Raw genomic sequence first — 21,229 nt, forward strand, 5'->3', positions numbered from 1 at the left:
GATCCCATAGGTTGATCATATATCCATATATACATTTTTTTTTGCAATACATTTTTGAAAAACACTGTTCTGTCTTTTCTATTTAAATAAAAAAGACTACTCATATTCCCCTCTTTTCCATCACTCGATATCTGTATTTATACATTACCTTGCATCTCTTTTTATTAGATAAATGATGTATTATTTTTTGAAATCATAAACTTTAAATATGAATGTCCTAAAGAATAAAAACATGATCACACTCTCCAGTCATGCTCTACATTTTACAGGTTAATTTGCCAAAAAGTTTATAAGCTTCCTTGTATCTTTGTTACATAGCAAACCATACGTTTCACATTTTCCACCCACAATACGTGGTTAGCACTGTTCAACAACATTGTGGGACAGACATACCAAGGCTCTTAAAGAAAGAAGCACCACCTAGCACATTGGTAAGCCCTGCTAGGTTGTCAAATTGTTTAAGAACTTGTCGTAGATATCTCAAACCTTCCAAAAGTCACGTATATCCCATTTCCTATTGAACGCCTAAGCGTATTTTTCCAAATTGTAATACTATTGTGTCAGGGCAATTCTATTTTTGCTTTACATAAATAAACTCCTACTTTGGGTGATTGTTTTACTAAAGCAAAAAATTCTGCTGAGTGGCCGTATGGCTCAGTGAATACTCAGTGCCATTGAGGTGCAGTTCCTGACAGGGCAGGCTGCACCAGAGGGCACCAGAGGAAACGACGGATGGCTGCCAGCCATACGAACTGTAAAATGTAAGTTAGCTTTTTCGGTTAGAAAACAGATATACCTTTAAAAAACGGACAAACGTTGAAATATCACCTCCTGTTTAGAAAGGTTTGTAACTATTATTCTGTATCAAAACAATGATAAACTCTAACTTGGGAGGGGGGATTCACTGTCTTGTTGTGCCCATTATTCACTGGTCTCTCTTTCCTCACTTGCAGGAGAAAGTGGAGTACCTCTTCCTAATCATCTTTACAATTGAAGCGTTCCTGAAGATTGTGGCGTACGGGTTCCTGTTCCACCCAGATGCCTACTTGAGGAACGGCTGGAACCTTATGGACTTCACCATTGTGTTTGTGGGGTATGTAACTCTCCAGCACAAGCTGTGGGTCTTTGTGATAATCTCTTAACTCTCCTCTAGGCTGAATGATAACGCTATGAGATTTGTTCCAGTGGTCCACTCAATTTCTTCTCTATGAAGGTGGGTTGTCCTGTGTTTAGAAATCTTTGCATTATTTGTTTAATGTGGAATATCAGAGTGGGTGGGTTTGACTTTTTTAGCATGGCTTTAGTGACCATTTAATTGTCTGACTATTGGACCCAGAAGTGAATAATACTTCAGTGCTTTATCTTGATGTCAGTGAGCATGGTGCCATCAGCTGGTAATATACAGCAATGTAGCGACTGGTGTTGGTCCTTGTTGCTGCAAATGTGACCCTCGTCTAGCTTGTTTCCAGTAAGTGATGTTTATTGTCAATCATACTTATAATGGTGTGTGCGTGATGCTATTTGAGTAGGGTGCCAGTCAATGAGTTTTATGTTCATTGACTGTCATATTTATACATTTATATATCAACACACTCTTGATGTCAGTGGTCATCATGCCCAACAGCTGTTATAAAGTTTGCTACACAGCTCATTGTCAATAATTATGGTGCCCAATCACTTTTTTTTAAACAAAAATGTAGATTGTTATCAGTGAATGTGAAGCCCGTTAGCTGCAAATATTCATAAACACAAAGCTTGCTGTCCAAAAATCTTGAACTCATAAGTCTATAATATTTATGAAGGCACATATTGGTGGCAATGTGTGTAGTATCCATGAAGCTGTCATGTTAAAGATTGTTCAGGCTGGTGTTAGTGTAGTATTCATCAACTTTAATTTTTTGAATATGTAGTTTGATGTTTGAACGTGGAAGGCAGGAGAAGCTGTGAACAATAAGTGAGCAGCATTGTACCAGCATTGTTGTACCTGTGAGCCTACTATAAATGTAATTGCAAAGTTCATATGTTTTCTTGCCCATGAACCTGCGGACCAATATGTCTGCCATAAAAGGAAATATTTGAGGTACTGGATTATTTCGATGCAGATATTCAGATTTATTTATGGATGTGGAAAAAACTGTGGGAGGTCTGGTAAGGTGACAGGGATGCACGGGAATCCCCATATCCTATCATGTTACCAACTTCTCACACACCTTGAGGCGACCTTTTTGGATGGGCTTTTCAATTGAAACATCTAATTTCGTTATTAATGAGTGTGAAACCTATGAGTCTGTAATATTGGGGTAGATCATTTTTGCTTGCTGTTTAAGGGACTAAACTGTAATGCATCTCTGTGCCCCCCCCACAGATGATGCTACCAACGTTTGCTGTAGGTAAACGTGTTTCTTTATTCACAACCTTACAGAGAGCGCCGAGCCTCTTGCTTCTCTGGCTCCGGCACCCGTACTGAAGACTTTGCGCGCTTCACCTAAAATGGCGGATCGGCGTGCTACGTCATCACGCCGATCCAAACACTGGAACGCTGACTCTACATATCTTCCCCTTTTATATACATACAATTACACTATGGAGTTACTGTCCATCACTCATATCATAGTCCCGAAATCTGGCTGGCCTCATCACTGCTCTCTCCCCTCTGGTGCACCTTACTGGGGTGGAGGTCACATCTCTCCCGCTGAATCTCCCCGGGGTATCTCCTCTACCTTCTTGGCCGCTTCCCGTCTTCGGGCTCTCCTGGGACCTCTGTTCCTGCAGGGGCATCTCACCGCCCCTTATGTCCCTTTCCTCAGTCTCTCCTTCCTCCATGGTCTGTTCATACTCCTCCCCGCTTCTTTCCATACCTTCCTGATCTTGTTCGCCAATGTCCCACTGTAGAATTTTGTTGCATCTGGCTATGCGGTCTTGGGACCATACGTTCCGGTCACTAAGCAGGGCAGCCCTGTCGTACACCTCCTTTACTTAGAGAGGTCTACTGTACTTGCTGTCCCCCTTCTTCTGCAGCACCGGCAACTTGACTCTCACCCATTCTCCTTCTTCTAGTCCAGTATCTCTCACGTTCCTTCTAGAGTTATAGTGTTTTGTGTACACTGCCTGGGCCCTTTCCAAATTCGCTTGGACCACAGCTGGCGACCATTTGCTGGTCACCGTTTTCTCCTTCCACGCCCTGTTGTCCTTCGTGAATGGATCTCGGCCCCTCAGGATCTGGAAAGGGCTATACCCCGTGCTTGTGGGGGTGATTCGATACGCCCATATCATTTGCCATATCTCTCTCTCCCAGTCCTTGTCTCTCATTATTGCGGCCTGTATGGATCCCATTAGTACACGGTTAAACCGTTCCACCAGTCCATTTCCCGCTGGGTGGTATATGGATGTGTGTTTAGAAACTATGCCGTTCCTTTCCATGAATTTGGCCCACTTATCTGAAGTGAACTGTGGACCATTGTCACTCGGTATAAGTTTGGGAATCCCTTCCCTCAGGAAGGTGTCTGTCAGAAATTTGTGTACGGTATCAGTGTCCATTTCCTCTTCCACTCTCACATCTGGCCATTTGGAATACCTGTCCATGAGTACACACACATATTTCTGTGTCCCCTGTCCATCGAGAATCCGACCTAAAATGTCAATCGATAGTTCTTACCACAGATTTGTGGGGGTGTCGAATTTACCCAAAGCTGGCCTCAGTGGTTTTAGGGTCTTGTCTGCTTGCTGGCATTGGGTACAATCCCTGACATGGCGTTCTGCTTGTATGTCCATGCCCGGCCACCAGTACCCTTCCTTAGCCCTCGCTTTCGTCTTCCCTATCCCCAAATGTCCTTCGTGTAGTAGCGTGAGTAGTCTGGGGATGATTCCTCTCGGCGGTATCACCTTGTCTCCTCTGTATATGAACACCCCCTGATCGTCCACAGAGAGTTCTTCTCTCACTTCATAGTACCTCCGTAGGGACCCGCTCAGATGTCTTTTCTCCGGCCATCCACACACTATGCATTTCATTACCTCCTGTAAGTCCTGGTCTTCTCTGTAGGCTTCCTCCCATTCTTGGTTGCTGATGACCCTTTCTTGGTCCTCAATCAGCGCTACCATTTCCTCCATGGTCTCCTGATCCTCTTCTTCCATTTCCATCGATGCCGCCCGGCTCAAGTAATCTGCCACCTTGTTCTTGTTTCCGGGGATGTATTCTACATCGTATCTATATTCTAGGAGCTTCAATGTCATCTTTGCAATCCTGGGGGTGGCGCTGGCATGTCCGCTGGACGTGAGCACCTTCACCAGGGGCTTGTGGTCTGTTTTCAGCTGGAATCTTGTTCCCCACGGGAATTTTCTGTATCTGGTCATAGCCCACACCACGGCTAGCATCTCCTTTTCTATGACGCTGAATTTCTTCTCCATTTCACTCAGCACTCGGGATACGAAGCTCAGTGTCTCCACCACTCCTTGCCCCCTGTCTTGCATCAGGACTGCACCCAGTCCTTTGTCGCTGGCGTCGGTGGTAAGGATTGTTCTCCCCTGAGGATCGTATCCCTGCAATGGTATTGCCTGTACAACGTCTCTCTTTATGTTCTCAAACTCTCCTTGGGCTTCCTCCGTCCATCTGAACACCATCTTCTCCCGCGTTAGCTGCCTCATGTGGTGGGTCTTTGTTGCGAAGTGGGAGACAAATTTGCTGTAATACTCGGCCATTCCTAGGAATGACCTAACCTCCTCCTTTTTGACGGTGGTGGCGCCTCACAGATGGCCCTCACATTTTCTGTCTTCGGGGTGATCGCTTGTACCCCAATCTCGTGCCCTAGATAGGTCACCTTCTCCATTCCTAGTCGGCATTTCTCCCACTCCGCCGTTAATCCTCTTTCGTCCAACACTCGCAATACCACAGACAGCTTAGCGTCATGATCCATTCTGTCCTTGCCCATCACCAGGATGTCTTCCTGGAAGTACTTGATGCCTTCCATGTTCTTGAAGAGTTGGTGCATCAATTTTTGAAACACTGCAGCCGCCGACGCCAGTCCGAACGGCATCCTGCAGAACTGGTAGCACCCAAAGGGTGTGATGAACGAGGTGAGTTTCCTGCTCTCCGGATGCAACGCTATCTGGTGGTAGGCCGATGTTAAGTCGATAGTGGAGTACCACTTGATTCCTCTGGTCTTTGCCAACATCTCCTCAATGCGTGGCAGCGGGAACTTCTCCACCACAATGTTCTTATTTAGTTTGCGCAGGTCCACACAGAGCCTGCCCTTGCCGCTTGGTTTCATCACCACCACCAATGGCGCCAGCCACTCCGCACACGTGATAGGCTCAATTATGCCCTTCTTCTCCAGCTCCTGAAGTTCAACTTGCACTGCGTCTTTCACCGCCAGTGGCACATTCCTCACTCTGTGTGCCACCGGCTTCGCATCAGTTTTCAGGATGATTTTGTGCGAACCTCTCCAGCTTCCCTACTTTCCCGCCGAATACTCTGGGGTAGTCATTCTTCCATTTCTCCAGGTTCGGCCATTGTTCCGGCTCCGTTAGCAAGACCTGCACCGCACCTCCTGATTGCACATCCCCAGCCCCTGTCACTCCAAAGCCAGACAGTCAATACACAACCTAGCAGAGGCACACTGGATGGTTAGGCAGGAAAAAATACCTACTTTCTAAAAGTGGTATTTTCAAACCCAGAATGTAAAAATCACCCTCACTAAAAGATGCATTTTAATATTCTTAGTTCAGGCGTATCAAACTATTTTCCTATCTTGTTCCCATGGGCATTTATGCTTATAAGATGTTATAAGCAAACTCCCCATTCTATCCTATGGGACCGATAGCTTTCCAATAGTGGAAAATTAAATTGCCAATATTTCACTATCAGGACATGCCACGCACATCAGGTCATGTCTGACCTTTCACATACCATTTCACACTGTCAACAGGGGTACCTTGGGCCTACTTTAGGGGTGAGTAACGTGTAAGCAAAGGGAAGGTTAGGGCCTGGCAAGTGGGTGCACCTGTGAGGGCGACATGGATGAACCAAACTGCGCACAGACACTGCAGTGGCAGGTCTGAGTTACATTTACAAGCTGCTTATGTGGGTGGCACAATCAGTTCTGCAGGCCCACTAGCAACATTTGATCTATAGGCCCTGAGCACACACAGTGCACTTTACTAGGGACTGACTAGTAAATCAAATATGACAATCATGCAATCACCAAGCCATTATAACAAATTACAAGGAGGACTTGCACTTTGGCAATGAACAGCAGTGGCAAAGTGACCAAAGCATCTAGACCAGCAAAAATGAAGTCCAACACACAGCAAAATAACAAGAGGTAAAGGCAAAAATACAGGGGAAACCCACACCAATGATTTATAGCAGGTACTGTGCACACGTACTGTATAAAACAACTTCAGTAAGTATAAATAGTCAATAAATCCAACAAACAAGAAACACCAATTTTTTGTTTTGAAAACAACATATTTTCACTTCATATACGTCTTCTTTTTCTTTTTGCATGTAAATCTTAACGCCAGCCGACATGTGTTTCGTCACTAGAACAATGTCTGTGACTCATCAGGGCTGAATGTGATGAGTCACAGACATTGTTCTAGTGACGAAACACGTGTCAGCTGGCGTTAAGAGTTACATGCAAAAAGAAAAAGAAGACGTATATGAAGTGAAAATATATTGTTTTCAAAACTAAAAATTGGTGTCTCTTGTTTGTTGGATTTATTGACTATTTATACCTACTGAAGTTGTTTACACAGTACGTGTGCACAGTACCTGCTATAAGTTTATGCGGTGTTCTGGTGTTCCCCACCAGGCCGCTTCCGAGGGGCTTCAGGGTTTCCTCTCTACTGGCAGCACCGTTGTACTATCTGGAGCTCTCACTAATTAACATTCACGTTGCGCACTGTTCTAGCGCCTATTCTGTACAACCCAAACCCTCAGTAGACTTACCCACACCAATGATTCCAGGTCTAACAATGTTTAATTGGGTATCAGTTAGATATGTTCTCACAATGTGAAACAGGACATGCTTCATCTTGGTGTCAGTAAGTGTCAGGCATATATCTCCCTCAAATTGATGTCATGGGTCTCAGAATGATCTTAATGATGTGGATCCAGGTGGCTATACTCCCTGCGAGTCCTCAACATGGGGCCAGTATGAACTTTTCATGTCAGTGTTTGTCTTCAGATCCTATTCCTAATTTTTCCACCTATGTTTTCCTAATAATTTCATTATTTGCTCATGTTTCCTTCTTTTGCAGACTTTTCACTGTAGTCCTGGAGCAAATCAACCGCATGCATGGTGTGGGAGCACAAGTGACTGGAAAAGGAGGTGGTTTTGATGTAAAAGCACTGCGAGCATTCCGAGTTCTGAGACCGCTACGGCTGGTGTCCGGCGTCCCAAGTAAGGCTAAGTTGTCCTGCAAAACTGCATTGTGTTGGTTTACCATTGTCTTCTCTTTCCTCAGTATAGTATTGTTGTGGCTTTGCCCTACAGCCATCCTTGCAATGTCCACATACAAGCTTTAAGGGCCAATGAGGTTCTTTCACCACAAAGCCTATGTATATGTTAATCAGTTTCTTTGGTTAAGATTATGAAAGACAGTTTGGAGGGAATGCAACCTTTGCGGCATCCTTGCCTACTGTAACTGTGCTCTGCTCTTCTAACGCCAGATTACAAGCTTAAGAGAGAGAGAAATAGTAACGTATTATCCATGTTTAAAGATATTGAAGAATTACTCCATACATTGACACCTGTCATAGCTCAGCAAGAACAGGATTGTGTGTGGGTTGCGTGAACTTCCCAGGAGGACTCCTGGAAATGTCGACAAGTAGTGAAAATGCTGAAAAATATGTGCAAACAGAGTCGGAGATCTCATCCGGACCTTTCTGATATTTTTTTCATGAATAGACGTCTTCATTTTGAGGTGGAGTTTGCAAGGGTAGTAGCAGGGCCGGACTGTGATCTGAAAGCAGCCCTGGCAAATTTCTGCAGACCAGCCCCATCCAGCGCGTCGCGAGGGAGCGCAGCGAGCGAGCGGGACCACTTCTAGGGGGGTTTGGGGGGGTTCTCCCCCCAAGAAAATGTTGGAAAACGACAGACCAAAATGGTGAAATTTACAGCACATTTTTCATTACATATTCAATTGTATCAACTTTCAAAGCACAGTAAATAGTAGATGATGACCTTAAAGAGCACCAGGTTACCCACTCAGTCATATGTACCCATAGACATTCTTTCAGAGAGCGCCAAAAATAGACACAAGTAGTGAATCAGAGAGAACACAGTAAAAGTGTGACCAGTCCCCCACATGGTGTGTAGAGAGCAAGCGCAGTGAGCAACCACTACTAGGAGGAGTTTGGGGGGCTGAACTTGTCCCCCCAAGAAAATTTGAGACAGAATGGCCAAAACAGAGCATTTTTCAACACATTTTTCATTACATATTAGATTGTATTAACTTTTAAAGCGTAGTAAAAATGTCCCTCATTTTATCACACATTAAGCATTGACATGTGAGGTCACACATGAGCACACAGGCCACTGACTGAGGCCAGAATACTGTGGAAATGTCACACATAAGCACCTAGGCACTGACCCAGGCCTGGTCCCACCACCAGGCCAGTAAGCATGCAAACGTCACACATAAGCACCCAGGCCAGTAAGAATGGAAATGTCACACATGAGCCTCCAGCTCCAGGTCACTGAGGACAGAAACTATGGAAATAGCACACATAATAAGGCACCCAGGCCAGAAAGCATGGAAACGTCACACATAAGCACCCAGGCTAATATTAGTAATGGAAATGTCTCAAATGGCACCCTGGCCAGAAAGCATGAAAAATTAACACAAAGGCCCTCGCCTTGACATGACACATCTTTAAATAGCCTACTTAAGTGGGTGGCACAATAAGTGCTGCTGGCCTACTAGCAGCATTTAATTTAAAGTCCCTGGGTACATGTAGAACCACATTTCTAGGGACTTACAAGTAAATTAAAATTGCCAATTTGGTGTAAGCCAATTTTACCATGTTTGAAAGGAAAGAGCGCAAGCACTTTAGCACTGGTTAGTGGTGATGAAGTGCACTGAGCCCTAAGAGCCAACAAAAATGGCCTTTTTTGATGTAATAAAGCAGATGAAACCGGATTTTAATTTGGAGGAATCTGAGGCCAACGGGGACTTGTCTAACCTTGTCTCAGCAGTCACCACCTCCTAAAATGGCCCTGAAACTGCTGCTGCATCATTTATCCAGCACTGAGATTTTTTTCCCTCACGGAGCGAGGAGATAGTGAGATGGAGCAGATGCAGCAGTACAGCTCACTAGTGAGTAAGTCATAGCTGCCAAGGTTTCGGACTGCTATGTGTGACATTTTCATAATTTCTGTGGAATTATGAGCGACATTTCAACGACAATGAGAGACACTCTCTCGCGAACAAAATCAAACAATGGAGACCAAGCAAACATATCAATATGAGAAATTACACTCATTTGAGCAACAAGAAACTCTAAGAAGATCTTGAAACTGCTGTAAACCACCAGAAATGAAAAAGCACCAACAATTGACAAATAGTCTGTCCAGGCTCAGTCGGATGTAAGATCTGACCAAGCAGGCTGAGAGGCACCAGCGAGAATCCCAGCTGCTAATTATAATTACATTACTCAGTCAGTGTGCTACGGGGTTAGTCAGGCTGTAATAATATTTTAGACCTTTAGTGCTAATAAATAATAATGTATGGACTGCACTCACTGGGTCAGCCGAGTGGAAGTCTGGGGCACTAGCGCGTCCTGAGAGCAGTGTACAGACTCAGGCAGAGCAGTTATGCTGTAATTAAATATAATGTACTATTGGTTCGAAAGTTGGACATCACTGACCAGAATTAAACAGAAAGCAGAATGTGTCTGACCCCTACGTATAGTTCAATCACATTAGTCAACAGTAAATAACATGGCTCATGCTCAGAGCTGAGTGGCGCTGCTCTGTGCAGCCTGAGAGAGCAATGAGCAGAGGGTAGCTGTAACTTGGTGTCAGTCAGGCAGTAAGTGACGCTCTAAACAGATGTAGCCAGGTCCTGTATTAGTTATATTTACCATGCGCCAGGCTGTGAAACTACGTGTTACAGTCAGTGGAGGCTGGAGCAAAAAACGATGCAGGGCTCGGCTGCACAGCCCGGCCCAGGCCCAAAACAAAAATAATGTTGTTGCCGCCTATTTGAGATATCGGCATTTGTAACAGATGGAGCACGCACACTGGCTACTTAAATGCACATCTCCTTGGTGTGAGGCACCTTGCAGGAGTCACAATCAATTAATCCATGCATCACTGCGTCTGACCATGCAACCTCTGTCCACGTGGGACCGACTAAGAAGGCTGAGAGGCACCAGCGCAGATCTCAGTTGCTGCCTTTAAACCAATATTACAGAATCAGACTGACTGTAAAAGGAAGCATTTACAACAATACAATCAGAATTCACACACATCTGTTAGCTCGGCTGGACTGTGCTTACATGACTTCAGCATTGCGATGGGAAGCATTAGAATCTGTAGGGACTACTGATATTTCATGAAGAAAAACACACAGAAGTTGTAAATGTTGATTATCTTAACCTCTGCAGAAGAGGGCTGTGCCTATCAACCCTTCAAATTTCAGATCACCTAAAAACCTTCAGCAGAGCCACCTGTTTAAAAAGTAAATGCTTACTGTAAAAAACAAAATAATAATGACTTCACTATTGTTGAATGGTGCACAACAGCAGCATAAACTTTGCACCCTTTTTACTCTATGCCCGTGCTATAATGATAAATGAGTTGTATGCTCAGTCTGATTTGTTTACAGTGAGGCAGGTAATATGTAGATGCCTATTGTGATACTAAATATATCGACTTTGAAACAACAGCAAGATTAGTTGGAACTGCCAGGATTTGAGACTGGGACCTACGGGTTAAACACAGATCTCTGTTGCGAGCACCTAACCTGCTGTGCTACCTCACTAGCTTCCAGGACTGCTCATCCAACAGAGAGCCAAGGCTCATATCAGCATCCAACCAATCCCAGCAATCAGGGGAGCTATAAAACAGAACCAACAGCAAACAGAGATCAGGCCTGTGCTTATAGTTGAACATGTTTCTATCACTATAAATTTCCTCAAGAAATGTTAGCCAAAGCCTGGACATTTGAAGTACCCAGGTAGTGTATCAATTCTGAACCAGGTCTTTATAATCTGAGCGGCAAGAAATTCAACCACCTAACAGTAAAGCATTAAACTGTATTTTCACCTCTGTGAGTATTGCTTTTATGCACTTCTCTTGCCTTTTTCTGATGTACATAATAGTGGTTCATAATAATAAGCCCATTAGTCTGTGCAAAGAAAATCAAGATTTAATTTATTACAAGCAGTTGGAAGCTGTAACAGACAGAACGTTAAAAGGTAATTCAACATAAATGAAAATTATTTTAAAAAGGAATCCTGGCTACACCCTTGTAATGTGTGCACTTAAATTGTTGCACTAGAGGACGCTGTAAAGCCGGTGAAGATAATGGGGTTAGAAGAACTTCATTGCCGACAATGCATAAGCACTCAATTTCATTGAATAAATCGCGCCCTGGGTATGTTTACCAACAGACCAACAAGCATCTGCCTGCAGGACCCAACCGACTCCTGCGGAGTTAGAAATTTACTAAACAGAGCTGTGATAGCCGGTCTGAGCACAGATAATTTCTACAACTATGAAACTAGTGTTATTCTCACAGAGGCAGCAGCCCCAAAACACAGAACAAAGATCTAATCTAGGGGACAGCAGGATCTGGCTCAGGCGAAATACTTTCCTTTTATCTTTCAAGCACACATAAACACGGGCTAGTGTTGGATTAAGGGTTTCGGTGTTTTTCTGATGGCAGTAGTTCAAATTGTAGCTGGCATTTTAGGACACAGTAATCTTCTGTGTGTTAGTAAATTTGGTACCTGTTTCATTAACATAACATTTATGATTTTAACAAAATGGAGCGTTATTTCCTGTGACTGTTAAACGATGAATCTAACATAGAGGGCTGCAATCGCTTTCTTCAAAAGCTCGTTAAAACATTGCTTTTTAAGCGCTTAAGAAGGATGAGTCCATGTCACTGGAATTCCATTTAACCCTGGATTTTCATTTTACACACTGGTGCCGCTACGAGTCCTGCAGCACGCACCAGAGGCAGTCAGATCCAGGCGTGCCAAGTATCACGCATCAGACGTGACAATAACGCATTTCAGTGTGGTGTTCCGCATCACCGCACTGAAATGCATTGTCACGCTGCTAGCGTGCCGGCTCTGCTCCACGCAGACTTGCCTGCCCCGGCGCTGCCGCCAGCAGGCTCAGGAAACAGTTAAGGATCTCGTTCACTGTTGCCTACGACAATGAATCCTGCTGGGCTGCATTAAAATTCCCGCCTGCGGCACGGCTGTCACAGTCATTACTTACAACCAGACCTGAAGTCACCCCCGGCCGAGGCAGTCCTGTGCCCAATACTGCATAGCTGCCAAGGTTTCAAATTGCTATACGTGACATTTTCATAATTTCAGTGTAATTATGAGTGACATTTCAATGACTATGAGTGACACTTTCTCACAAGCAAAATGAAGCAATGATGACCGGGGAAACAAATAAATATCTGAAATTACACCCATTTGAGCAACAAGAAACACCGAGGAAAATCTGAAAAATGCAGCAAAGCACCAGAAATCATTGCCAGCCTATGGCTCCCTACCTGTCAGCAATCAATCAGGAGAACATCATAACTCTAGGGCCATGTGACGTGGGACCCCCAGCCCAACAGGAAAGATGTGTGAGGCTCCAACATGAACAAGACAAGTTACACAGGGATCCAGGTATCTCAGCTGCCTGTCACAGAGTCAGTGAGCGGACTCACAGGCGGACAGGCTGAGCACCATTCTCCATTATCCTCATAGGCTGAGGCCGGTGCAATAATCTCCCATACAACAGAGCCAAAACTGTCAGAACCTGTTAAAATTACCCCCATATACTTTTGAGAAATGAACGCCTACTTAAGGTGGCCAGGATATAAACACACACGCTTGTAACAGCCTGGGCCTCTACAAGCAGCTACGCATGCTGCCATGCCAATGCAGAACTTCTGAGTGAATTTAACACGTAATGACCGGACTGGAACCCCACTGGCTGCAGGCAGCAGCCAATCACGGGGCTGCCATATGGAGAGTAAATGAACATATAATATGCCTTGGCAATAAAAAAATGGCAGAAATGCAAACTGGTGATGTTTTAGCAGGCAAGGAAGCCTGTTTGTTATCATAGTGAAAAAGTACAGTGGCTTAGTCTAATCCTATGTTTCATATTCAAATGTTGGCACCCATTTGTAAGAATTATTCTGTGAAACATCTCCTCAGAGGTCTCCTCCAGCAAACTGAACGATCTCACCCATCCACCAAGAAATCTCTCACCCTCCACTCCACTCAGATAATGTAATCAACTGTGAGACCTCCCTTGCTACACAACCTCTGTATTTGACGTCAGCTTTTTCTTATGTAAATCCATAATTCGATGACACCTTCATAACCGCATAGCGTTCACCTCTCCTCAGAGGCCACTAGTGTTAACACACTTTCTATGTGTGCCCCTGCTGTATTCTAACCCCTTATCACACAGATCTCACCTTAGACCTCCCGTGTTACCGCCACACATTAAATATGTTGTCACGATTCGGAGTCATCCTCAAATCTAGCTCTTTTATAATGACGTCACACTGATGCCCGCTGTCTTTGCATGTCATTGTGTAGCTGCTTCCTAATACACATACCGTGCACACTGCCTAAGCCCTCTCGTGCTGCCCCACAGCTTGTATGTGCCCTTGTTACCTGCTTCGTGACCAAACGTCATGCAGATCTCCTAAGAAACATCCTTTATTATCACACATTCTTTACACGGTCTCCTAAATATTAAAGCAAATCTTACAAGTGTTATCCTATTTAATTCAACTTCCCTTTGTAGTGTGCACATATTCAAAAGGGCTCCACAGCGCTGTGGGGAACAATAAATAACGGATGTAAAGCAAAGAGACTGAAGTCTCAGGAAGTGTGGGCAAGGCAAAAACATAACACACTTTTCACAGTTCTGTAAAAGGAGGGTAGCTTTGTCTTACTCGTACCGGAAACCAGAACGGAATTCTGCAAAGTATGATAGCTTAAAAATTCTGCAGCTGAAGATTGCGTTATTAAAACAGCCGAGAATCAGATGAGCGCAATTGCTCAAATACCAGACTGGGTATTTCTATAGATACCCCAGATAAACCTTAAACGACACTGGCTCTAATATCGAGACAGTGATTTTTTCCAGAAAGGGAAATAAACAAATAACTCTGGGATAGCCCATTATCAGTCGGATTGTATCGTGTGAATGCCTTGGAAGTGCTCAAGTATTCTTTTCACTGGGCAAAAATACAGTGCAATCCCATATATCAATATAGACCCGGTGAGAGTAGCTAGTGCTATGTGACAACCTTCTTCGACCAAGCAGGGGGCAATGACTGGTAATCAGTATGAGACTGAAGAGTTTTGGGGCTTCATAAGAGATGATCAGGTCAGATATTACACCCACAAACTCTGTGACCTTGACTTACCAACTGTTGCCGCGCAACTCACTCACTCCCTCCCTCGGCAATTGAATTGGTGAGGTCGGAGGTCATATTTACTGCAGCTGAGACATGCTGTAATACTCGTGTTTCCTGATCTCAACCCACTGGACAGCCTACCGAAGCAGGCTGCATGACTCTGCAAGCTCGGCTCTTTAGCAGACACAGGGCCTGCACTGGACCTGACGGCTAACTGCTCTGTTAGTGAAGTGGCGCGCACACTGTAGTTGCATTCACGTGACTCCACCACGTCACGTGAATGCCGTGCCGGCTGGCCCGCAGGCTTTGTACTGCGCTCAGTACATACTAGTCATTGCTTCGCTGGCTGCAGCAAACATTCATTTAATAGACATGCCGCTCTAATAATGAATGCTCATTGCTGCAGCCAGCGCAGCAATGACTCGTATGTACTGAGCACAGTACAAAAAACGCCCCACCCTGTTATGTATTACCTTGTGTCCAAAACCGGCCCCCAGACCAAAAACCGGCCCCCGGACCAAAAACCGGCCCCCACCCCTGGCAGCCGACCGGGGGATTGCCCGGTGCCCGGCCTTGCCAGTCCGGGCCTGGGTAGTAGATTAGAATGTAAAACACAATATTTATTACACAGCTAAAATAGCCTAGTCCTAAAAGGAGATGTGGGGCCCGATTCACAGAATTAACTGAAGACAAAATCCTAAACTTACTACTTTTGGTATTCGCAGAATGCACTTACTACTTTTGGTATTCACAGAATGCACTTACTACTTTTGGTATTCACAGAATGGATTTACGACTACTAACTTTACGTCCGGAGATTCCGGCATGGAGGCGGCGCTTCCGGCCCGGAGGCAGAGCTTCCGGCTTGGAGGCGGAGCTTCCAGACCGGAGGTGGAGATTTCGGCCATGGCTAAATCTCCTTTTTTTGTAACAAGGTAACCCAACAAGTTAGCTGCGGACCGTGGGTAAATACTATTATTCAAGAACAAGGGTCCTTAGCTTTTTAGATAAAACAAAAAATTAATGAAATATAGGCCATAATTGGAAACTATATTTTGTCACTGTCCAGCCGGACAGGAAGTTTTATTTTTCAACAATGTAAGTCTTGTGGTTCAAATAATAACAAGGCACAATCCTGTACCACGAAAGAAAAGAACACAAAGAGCAAAGAAGAATTTCCAGAGTGTTGGAAAACAGGCAAAAGAAAGAGCAAATGTTGGCCACTTTTCAAATCAGTGTTATATTCAAGGTATGCCAAGCAACTGCCAAAACACAACAGGTTTTAACACAATGGTTTAGGTTGGAAGGCAATCTACAAAGTCGACATTTCGATCCCTAGTGCTCAATTAATTGGGACCATCATCAGGACTGACAAGTTTACAGTATTTGCCTGTCAGGATAAAATATTTACAATTTTTGACCGCCTGTAGAAATAAAAGGAGGAAAAAGCGAGAAGAAAACTGTTTTAGAAAATAAAACATTTTGACATTAAGAGAGTGTTCATTAGACCTGAAGATTGTTGGATCATCTGAGGTAACAAACTCATGTACTCGGATTCGACTTATTAGTGCTTACACATGTGATACACTCGTGGGGGGTTTTTGTTTGAAGTAAACCGACGTGGTAGTGACTTGTGAATAGCTTCATGTATTATTATAAAACAATGCCTTATTGAGAATGTTCTGGTCGTAAAAAATAAACATTGACGCGAGCAGTTATTATGAAAAACTATCCGTGTCTAACACATGCAGTCGGCACCCGTTGTGGGGTGATCGGAGGGGCGGGCAGTGTGGATGGACTGAGCTTACCCTGAGTCGGCGGGGAATAGCGACCCTGTAAGTGAAGATGGGGGGAGGATGCGGGTCGTCCACCTGGAATAAAGCGGGGATTTTTAGCATGAATTGCTGCTAAGGGCGGGGCTGTGTGGAGCTCAGGCTCAGGGGCGCGAATTACCTTGAAGGACTCGTGCAGTCCGTGCTACGCGTAGGGTAGCCTTGGACTCCTTGGGTTAGTAACGTTCCCTGTAGGGAAACGAATTGTGATCAGGAGTTTGTTCTGCCAACAGTTCCGCACAATGAAGGTTATGTACACCGGGAACTCTCGGAATGCGGGTGTGGGCGCTTTCTTACCTTGAGGCGTGGTTTTCTCACTATGTCTCGATCGGCATAGTGGAGGCGAGTGGAAGACTATGTCCGGTACACCGCTGGATGCTCAATGGAAGCCATTGCACTAAAGTAGGCGTGCAAGGCGTCAGTGGGGAGACGGCATCAATGGGCGCCATCTTGGAGTGGGAGTGGATGGCAGGAGTTAGGCGCCATGTTGGGTGGGTCAATTGGGCATCCCTGTGCTACGAGGGTGGACAGGGGGAAGGAGCGCCATCTTGGAGAAGGGATCCCGTGGGCCAAGTATGAGCTCCATATCGGGGGGTCAGGGGAATGAGTGACATTTGTGCAAATAACGATATTTACAATGGTGAAAAGGTGCTTACTTATTGTGCACGTGCCAATATATTTGGTGACATTCTTTAAAACTTCTCATTTTGTTTGACCAATACATAATTTGTTAGAGCGATAAAGCATTCATTGTCTATATAGTTCAGACGGCAAATTCAGAAAAGGGCAGCAATTAGTAAAGTCATTCAGAGGAGACTTGTCCAATCCTCTAGCCGATTTAGGCCATTACGAATGGTATCAAATTGGATCATTGTTCTTAATTCTTCCTTATTCAGTAGCTGACACAGATTACCACCTCTTGGGGGAAGTTTCACGACTTTAAGGATGGACCATTTGATGTCATTTTCAGTGTGTCCCACCGCATTGTAGTGGTCCACCAGGGGGGCGTTTGCAGTCCTGCATCTAATGCGGCTCCTGTGTTGGCAGATTCTGGTCTTTACTTTCTGCGTCGTTTGTCCCACGTAGAGTTTGGGACAGGGGCATTCAATAACATAAATCACATTTGATGTGTTACAATTTGAAAAAGATCGTCTTTCAAATGTGATGTGCTGGTGAATGAATTTTGTGCCCTCCACCGTGAAGTCGCAAACATTACACCTTCCACATTTGGCATGTCCTATAATGGGTGGCAAGCCCCAAGCTGTTTCAAGTGTATTTCCTTGTGTAGTGCCTGGGAGGGCTGCCCTCACCAGATGATCTTTCAGATTTTTATTTTTCCGAAATGCGAAGAGGGGTGTATCAGTTGATGATTTTGATGTTAACTGATTATTTAAAAGCAAACGTAATTCCCCTAGGCCTCCAAATTCGCAATATCCCTGGTATCTTCACAGACAATCCCAAATACAAATACATAAACAACTTCAGTTATATTGGGACAACATGCTCCCGGCATTGGTTATGTTTAGGGATTGATATAGCAACAGAGACATTAATCTCCCTTGAGGCAGAGATCGCCGATCTAGAGAAACAACTGGGGGAGGCAAACTCTACCACGGAAGTATCTAAACTTCTGGAACAGCTAGAGAAAACTATAGCTGATTTTCATAGGATAGAACAAACCAAAAAGGCAAACAAAGTGAAGAAAGACATCAAATCCTACAATACAGAAAACACCTACCCCTATCTCCAAAAAGATTTCTATACTAATAGAGCCTACTCCAACCCCCGTGGAGATAAACCTTGGGGACGCTACAACCGTAGGCAAAACCTTGTAGGTTTTTCGGATACATCTGCTGAATCGTCAGAAAGCTCAGACGCAGGTGAGGGGCCTACCACTGGAAACAGACGTGGTGGGGGACAGCAACATTTTTTATCCAGAGGCCAGCCAAACACCCCGCAGCGAGGGAGAGCAAAGAAAAGATGGCACAACCCTCCTGGAGAACGGAAAACCAGGAACAATTTCTACCAATGGTAACCGGCCCACCCAATGAGATTATTCCCATATTTAATCTCTCTAAACATGTTCTCTGCAACACTGAAATGGAACTCCTTAAAAAAGGTCTCTCCTTTGTGCCCACCACCCGCCCCGATTTCATGGAGCTGCAGACGGAACTGTTGAGATTCTTCAGAACAATACGTCTGAAAGCCTTCTTTCAACTACACCCCAGCCCCACACAAGATTCGTACACACCTTTTAGACCTCCTTCTACTTTTTCGCCCACATCCTCTATGGTACCGGCGGAAATTGTGACTTTTGAAAAACTAGTTCTAAATGACCTGTCACAGATTCAAAATCAGAAACTATTCATCCCTTATAACATATCGCTCCCAGAAAAGAATGCTATCAATACCCTAAAAGGCAACAATAACATAATTATCAAAAGTGCAGATAAGGGTGGAGGTATTGTAATTCAGGAAATTGAGGCCTATAAAGATGAAATCTTGCGTCAACTAAACAATACTGAGCACTACCAAAGGCTCCCTGGCAATCCTACCAGTCGAATACAGGAGACCATTAAGGAACTAACGTCCCAAGCCTGTGCAGAGGGATATTTAAGTAAGAAAGAATATAATTTTCTTAACATTAAATCCCCACGTGTCCCTGTAATATATACTTTGCCCAAGATACATAAAAACCTCACTAAACCACCCGGACGCCCAATTGTATCCGCATGTGGTTCCGTGTTAGAACCACTAGGAGCCTATGTTGACTTTTTTATTAAAAGTTTTGTGCCCTCAACAACTTGCTACATCAGAGACAGCATGTCTATGATCAATCTTGTTGAGCATTTGGACTTTGACCCCCAGTATGAAACACTCTGCACATTAGATGTAGAATCGTTATATACTAACATCCCTCAAACTGCTGCCTTGCTAGTCATTCAAAAAATCTTAGACACACGGCCACGTCCACATAGGGTACCCTCATTATTCATTCTCCAACTCCTTGAGCTCTGTTTGACAAAAAACTTTTTCTGCTTTGACAACACCTACTATCAGCAGATCAAGGGGACATCTATGGGGGCTATTTTTGCCCCCAATCTGGCCATATTATTCATGGACCAGTTAGAAACGGGCTCAATCCTGATGCCAGGCAACCCGTTCCATCCTGGCATCAAACTTTGGCGTCGCTATATAGACGACATTTTTATGATCTGGACTCAGACTTCTGAAACACTACTACAGTTTCTCCACTGGCTCAATAATAACTGCCTTGGTCTTACCTTTTCCCTTACCCATGACAAGTCATCAATAGCATTCTTAGACCTCACCATTTACCATGCGGAAGGTGAGCTTCTCACAAAGCTATTTCGTAAACCGACAGAGCGTAATACTCTTCTGAACTATAAAAGCAATCATCCCAGGGCCCTCAGAGATTCACTGCCATACTCGCAATTTCTGAGGATTAGACGCAACTGCTCTGATAAAAGAGACTACTTCAGAGAAGCAGAGGTACTGTCCAGTAAACTCAAGGAAAGAGGCTACCCAAAACGAATAGTGAAACAAGCTTCCAAACGTGCATGGTACTGCCCGCGGGAAGTGTTGTTATCCCCAAAAGAAAAGACCCAGAAAGAGAGAGTAGCGTGTGTTACCACCTTCTCTCCAATATCGAACAAAATCCGAAAATCGATTCTGAAGCATTGGCCTACTATAAATGTCAAAATTGATACACCCCTCTTCGCATTTCGGAAAAATAAAAATCTGAAAGATCATCTGGTGAGGGCAGCCCTCCCAGGCACTACACAAGGAAATACACTTGAAACAGCTTGGGGCTTGCCACCCATTATAGGACATGCCAAATGTGGAAGGTGTAATGTTTGCGACTTCACGGTGGAGGGCACAAAATTCACTCACCAGCACATCACATTTGAAAGACGATCTTTTTCAAATTGTAACACATCAAATGTGATTTATGTTATTGAATGCCCCTGTCCCAAACTCTACGTGGGACAAACGACGCAGAAAGTAAAGACCAGAATCTGCCAACACAGGAGCCGCATTAGATGCAGGACTGCAAACGCCCCCCTGGTGGACCACTACAATGCGGTGGGACACACTGAAAATGACATCAAATGGTCCATCTTTAAAGTCGTGAAACTTCCCCCAAGAGGTGGTAATCTGTGTCAGCTACTGAATAAGGAAGAATTAAGAACAATGATCCAATTTGATACCATTCGTAATGGCCTAAATCGGCTAGAGGATTGGACAAGTCTCCTCTGAATGACTTTACTAATTGCTGCCCTTTTCTGAATTTGCCGTCTGAACTATATAGACAATGAATGCTTTATCGCTCTAACAAATTATGTATTGGTCAAACAAAATGAGAAGTTTTAAAGAATGTCACCAAATATATTGGCACGTGCACAATAAGTAAGCACCTTTTCACCATTGTAAATATCGTTATTTGCACAAATGTCACTCATTCCCCTGACCCCCCGATATGGAGCTCATACTTGGCCCACGGGATCCCTTCTCCAAGATGGCGCTCCTTCCCCCTGTCCACCCTCGTAGCACAGGGATGCCCAATTGACCCACCCAACATGGCGCCTAACTCCTGCCATCCACTCCCACTCCAAGATGGCGCCCATTGATGCCGTCTCCCCACTGATGCCTTGCACGCCTACTTTAGTGCAATGGCTTCCATTGAGCATCCAGCGGTGTACCGGACATAGTCTTCCACTCGCCTCCACTATGCCGATCGAGACATAGTGAGAAAA

The 21,229-nt window shown here is 44.5% G+C and overlaps 1 protein-coding gene across 2 annotated transcripts in view; it reads left to right on the top strand.

Annotated features, from left to right (window-relative positions):
• The window catches only part of CACNA1S (calcium voltage-gated channel subunit alpha1 S), a 488,710-nt gene that overhangs the window by 124,453 nt on the left and 343,028 nt on the right, over positions 1-21,229 (top strand). For both annotated transcript variants that reach the window (XM_078644201.1, XM_078644202.1), the window contains exons 3-4: positions 954-1,093; positions 7,258-7,400. In XM_078644201.1, the coding sequence (XP_078500327.1) occupies positions 954-1,093; positions 7,258-7,400 (283 nt within the window). The remainder of the gene's footprint in view (positions 1-953; positions 1,094-7,257; positions 7,401-21,229) is intronic.

Source organism: Lissotriton helveticus, chromosome 5_1 (assembly GCF_964261635.1).
Source record: "Lissotriton helveticus chromosome 5_1, aLisHel1.1, whole genome shotgun sequence".
In the NCBI taxonomy this organism is placed as follows: Eukaryota; Metazoa; Chordata; class Amphibia; order Caudata; family Salamandridae; genus Lissotriton; species Lissotriton helveticus.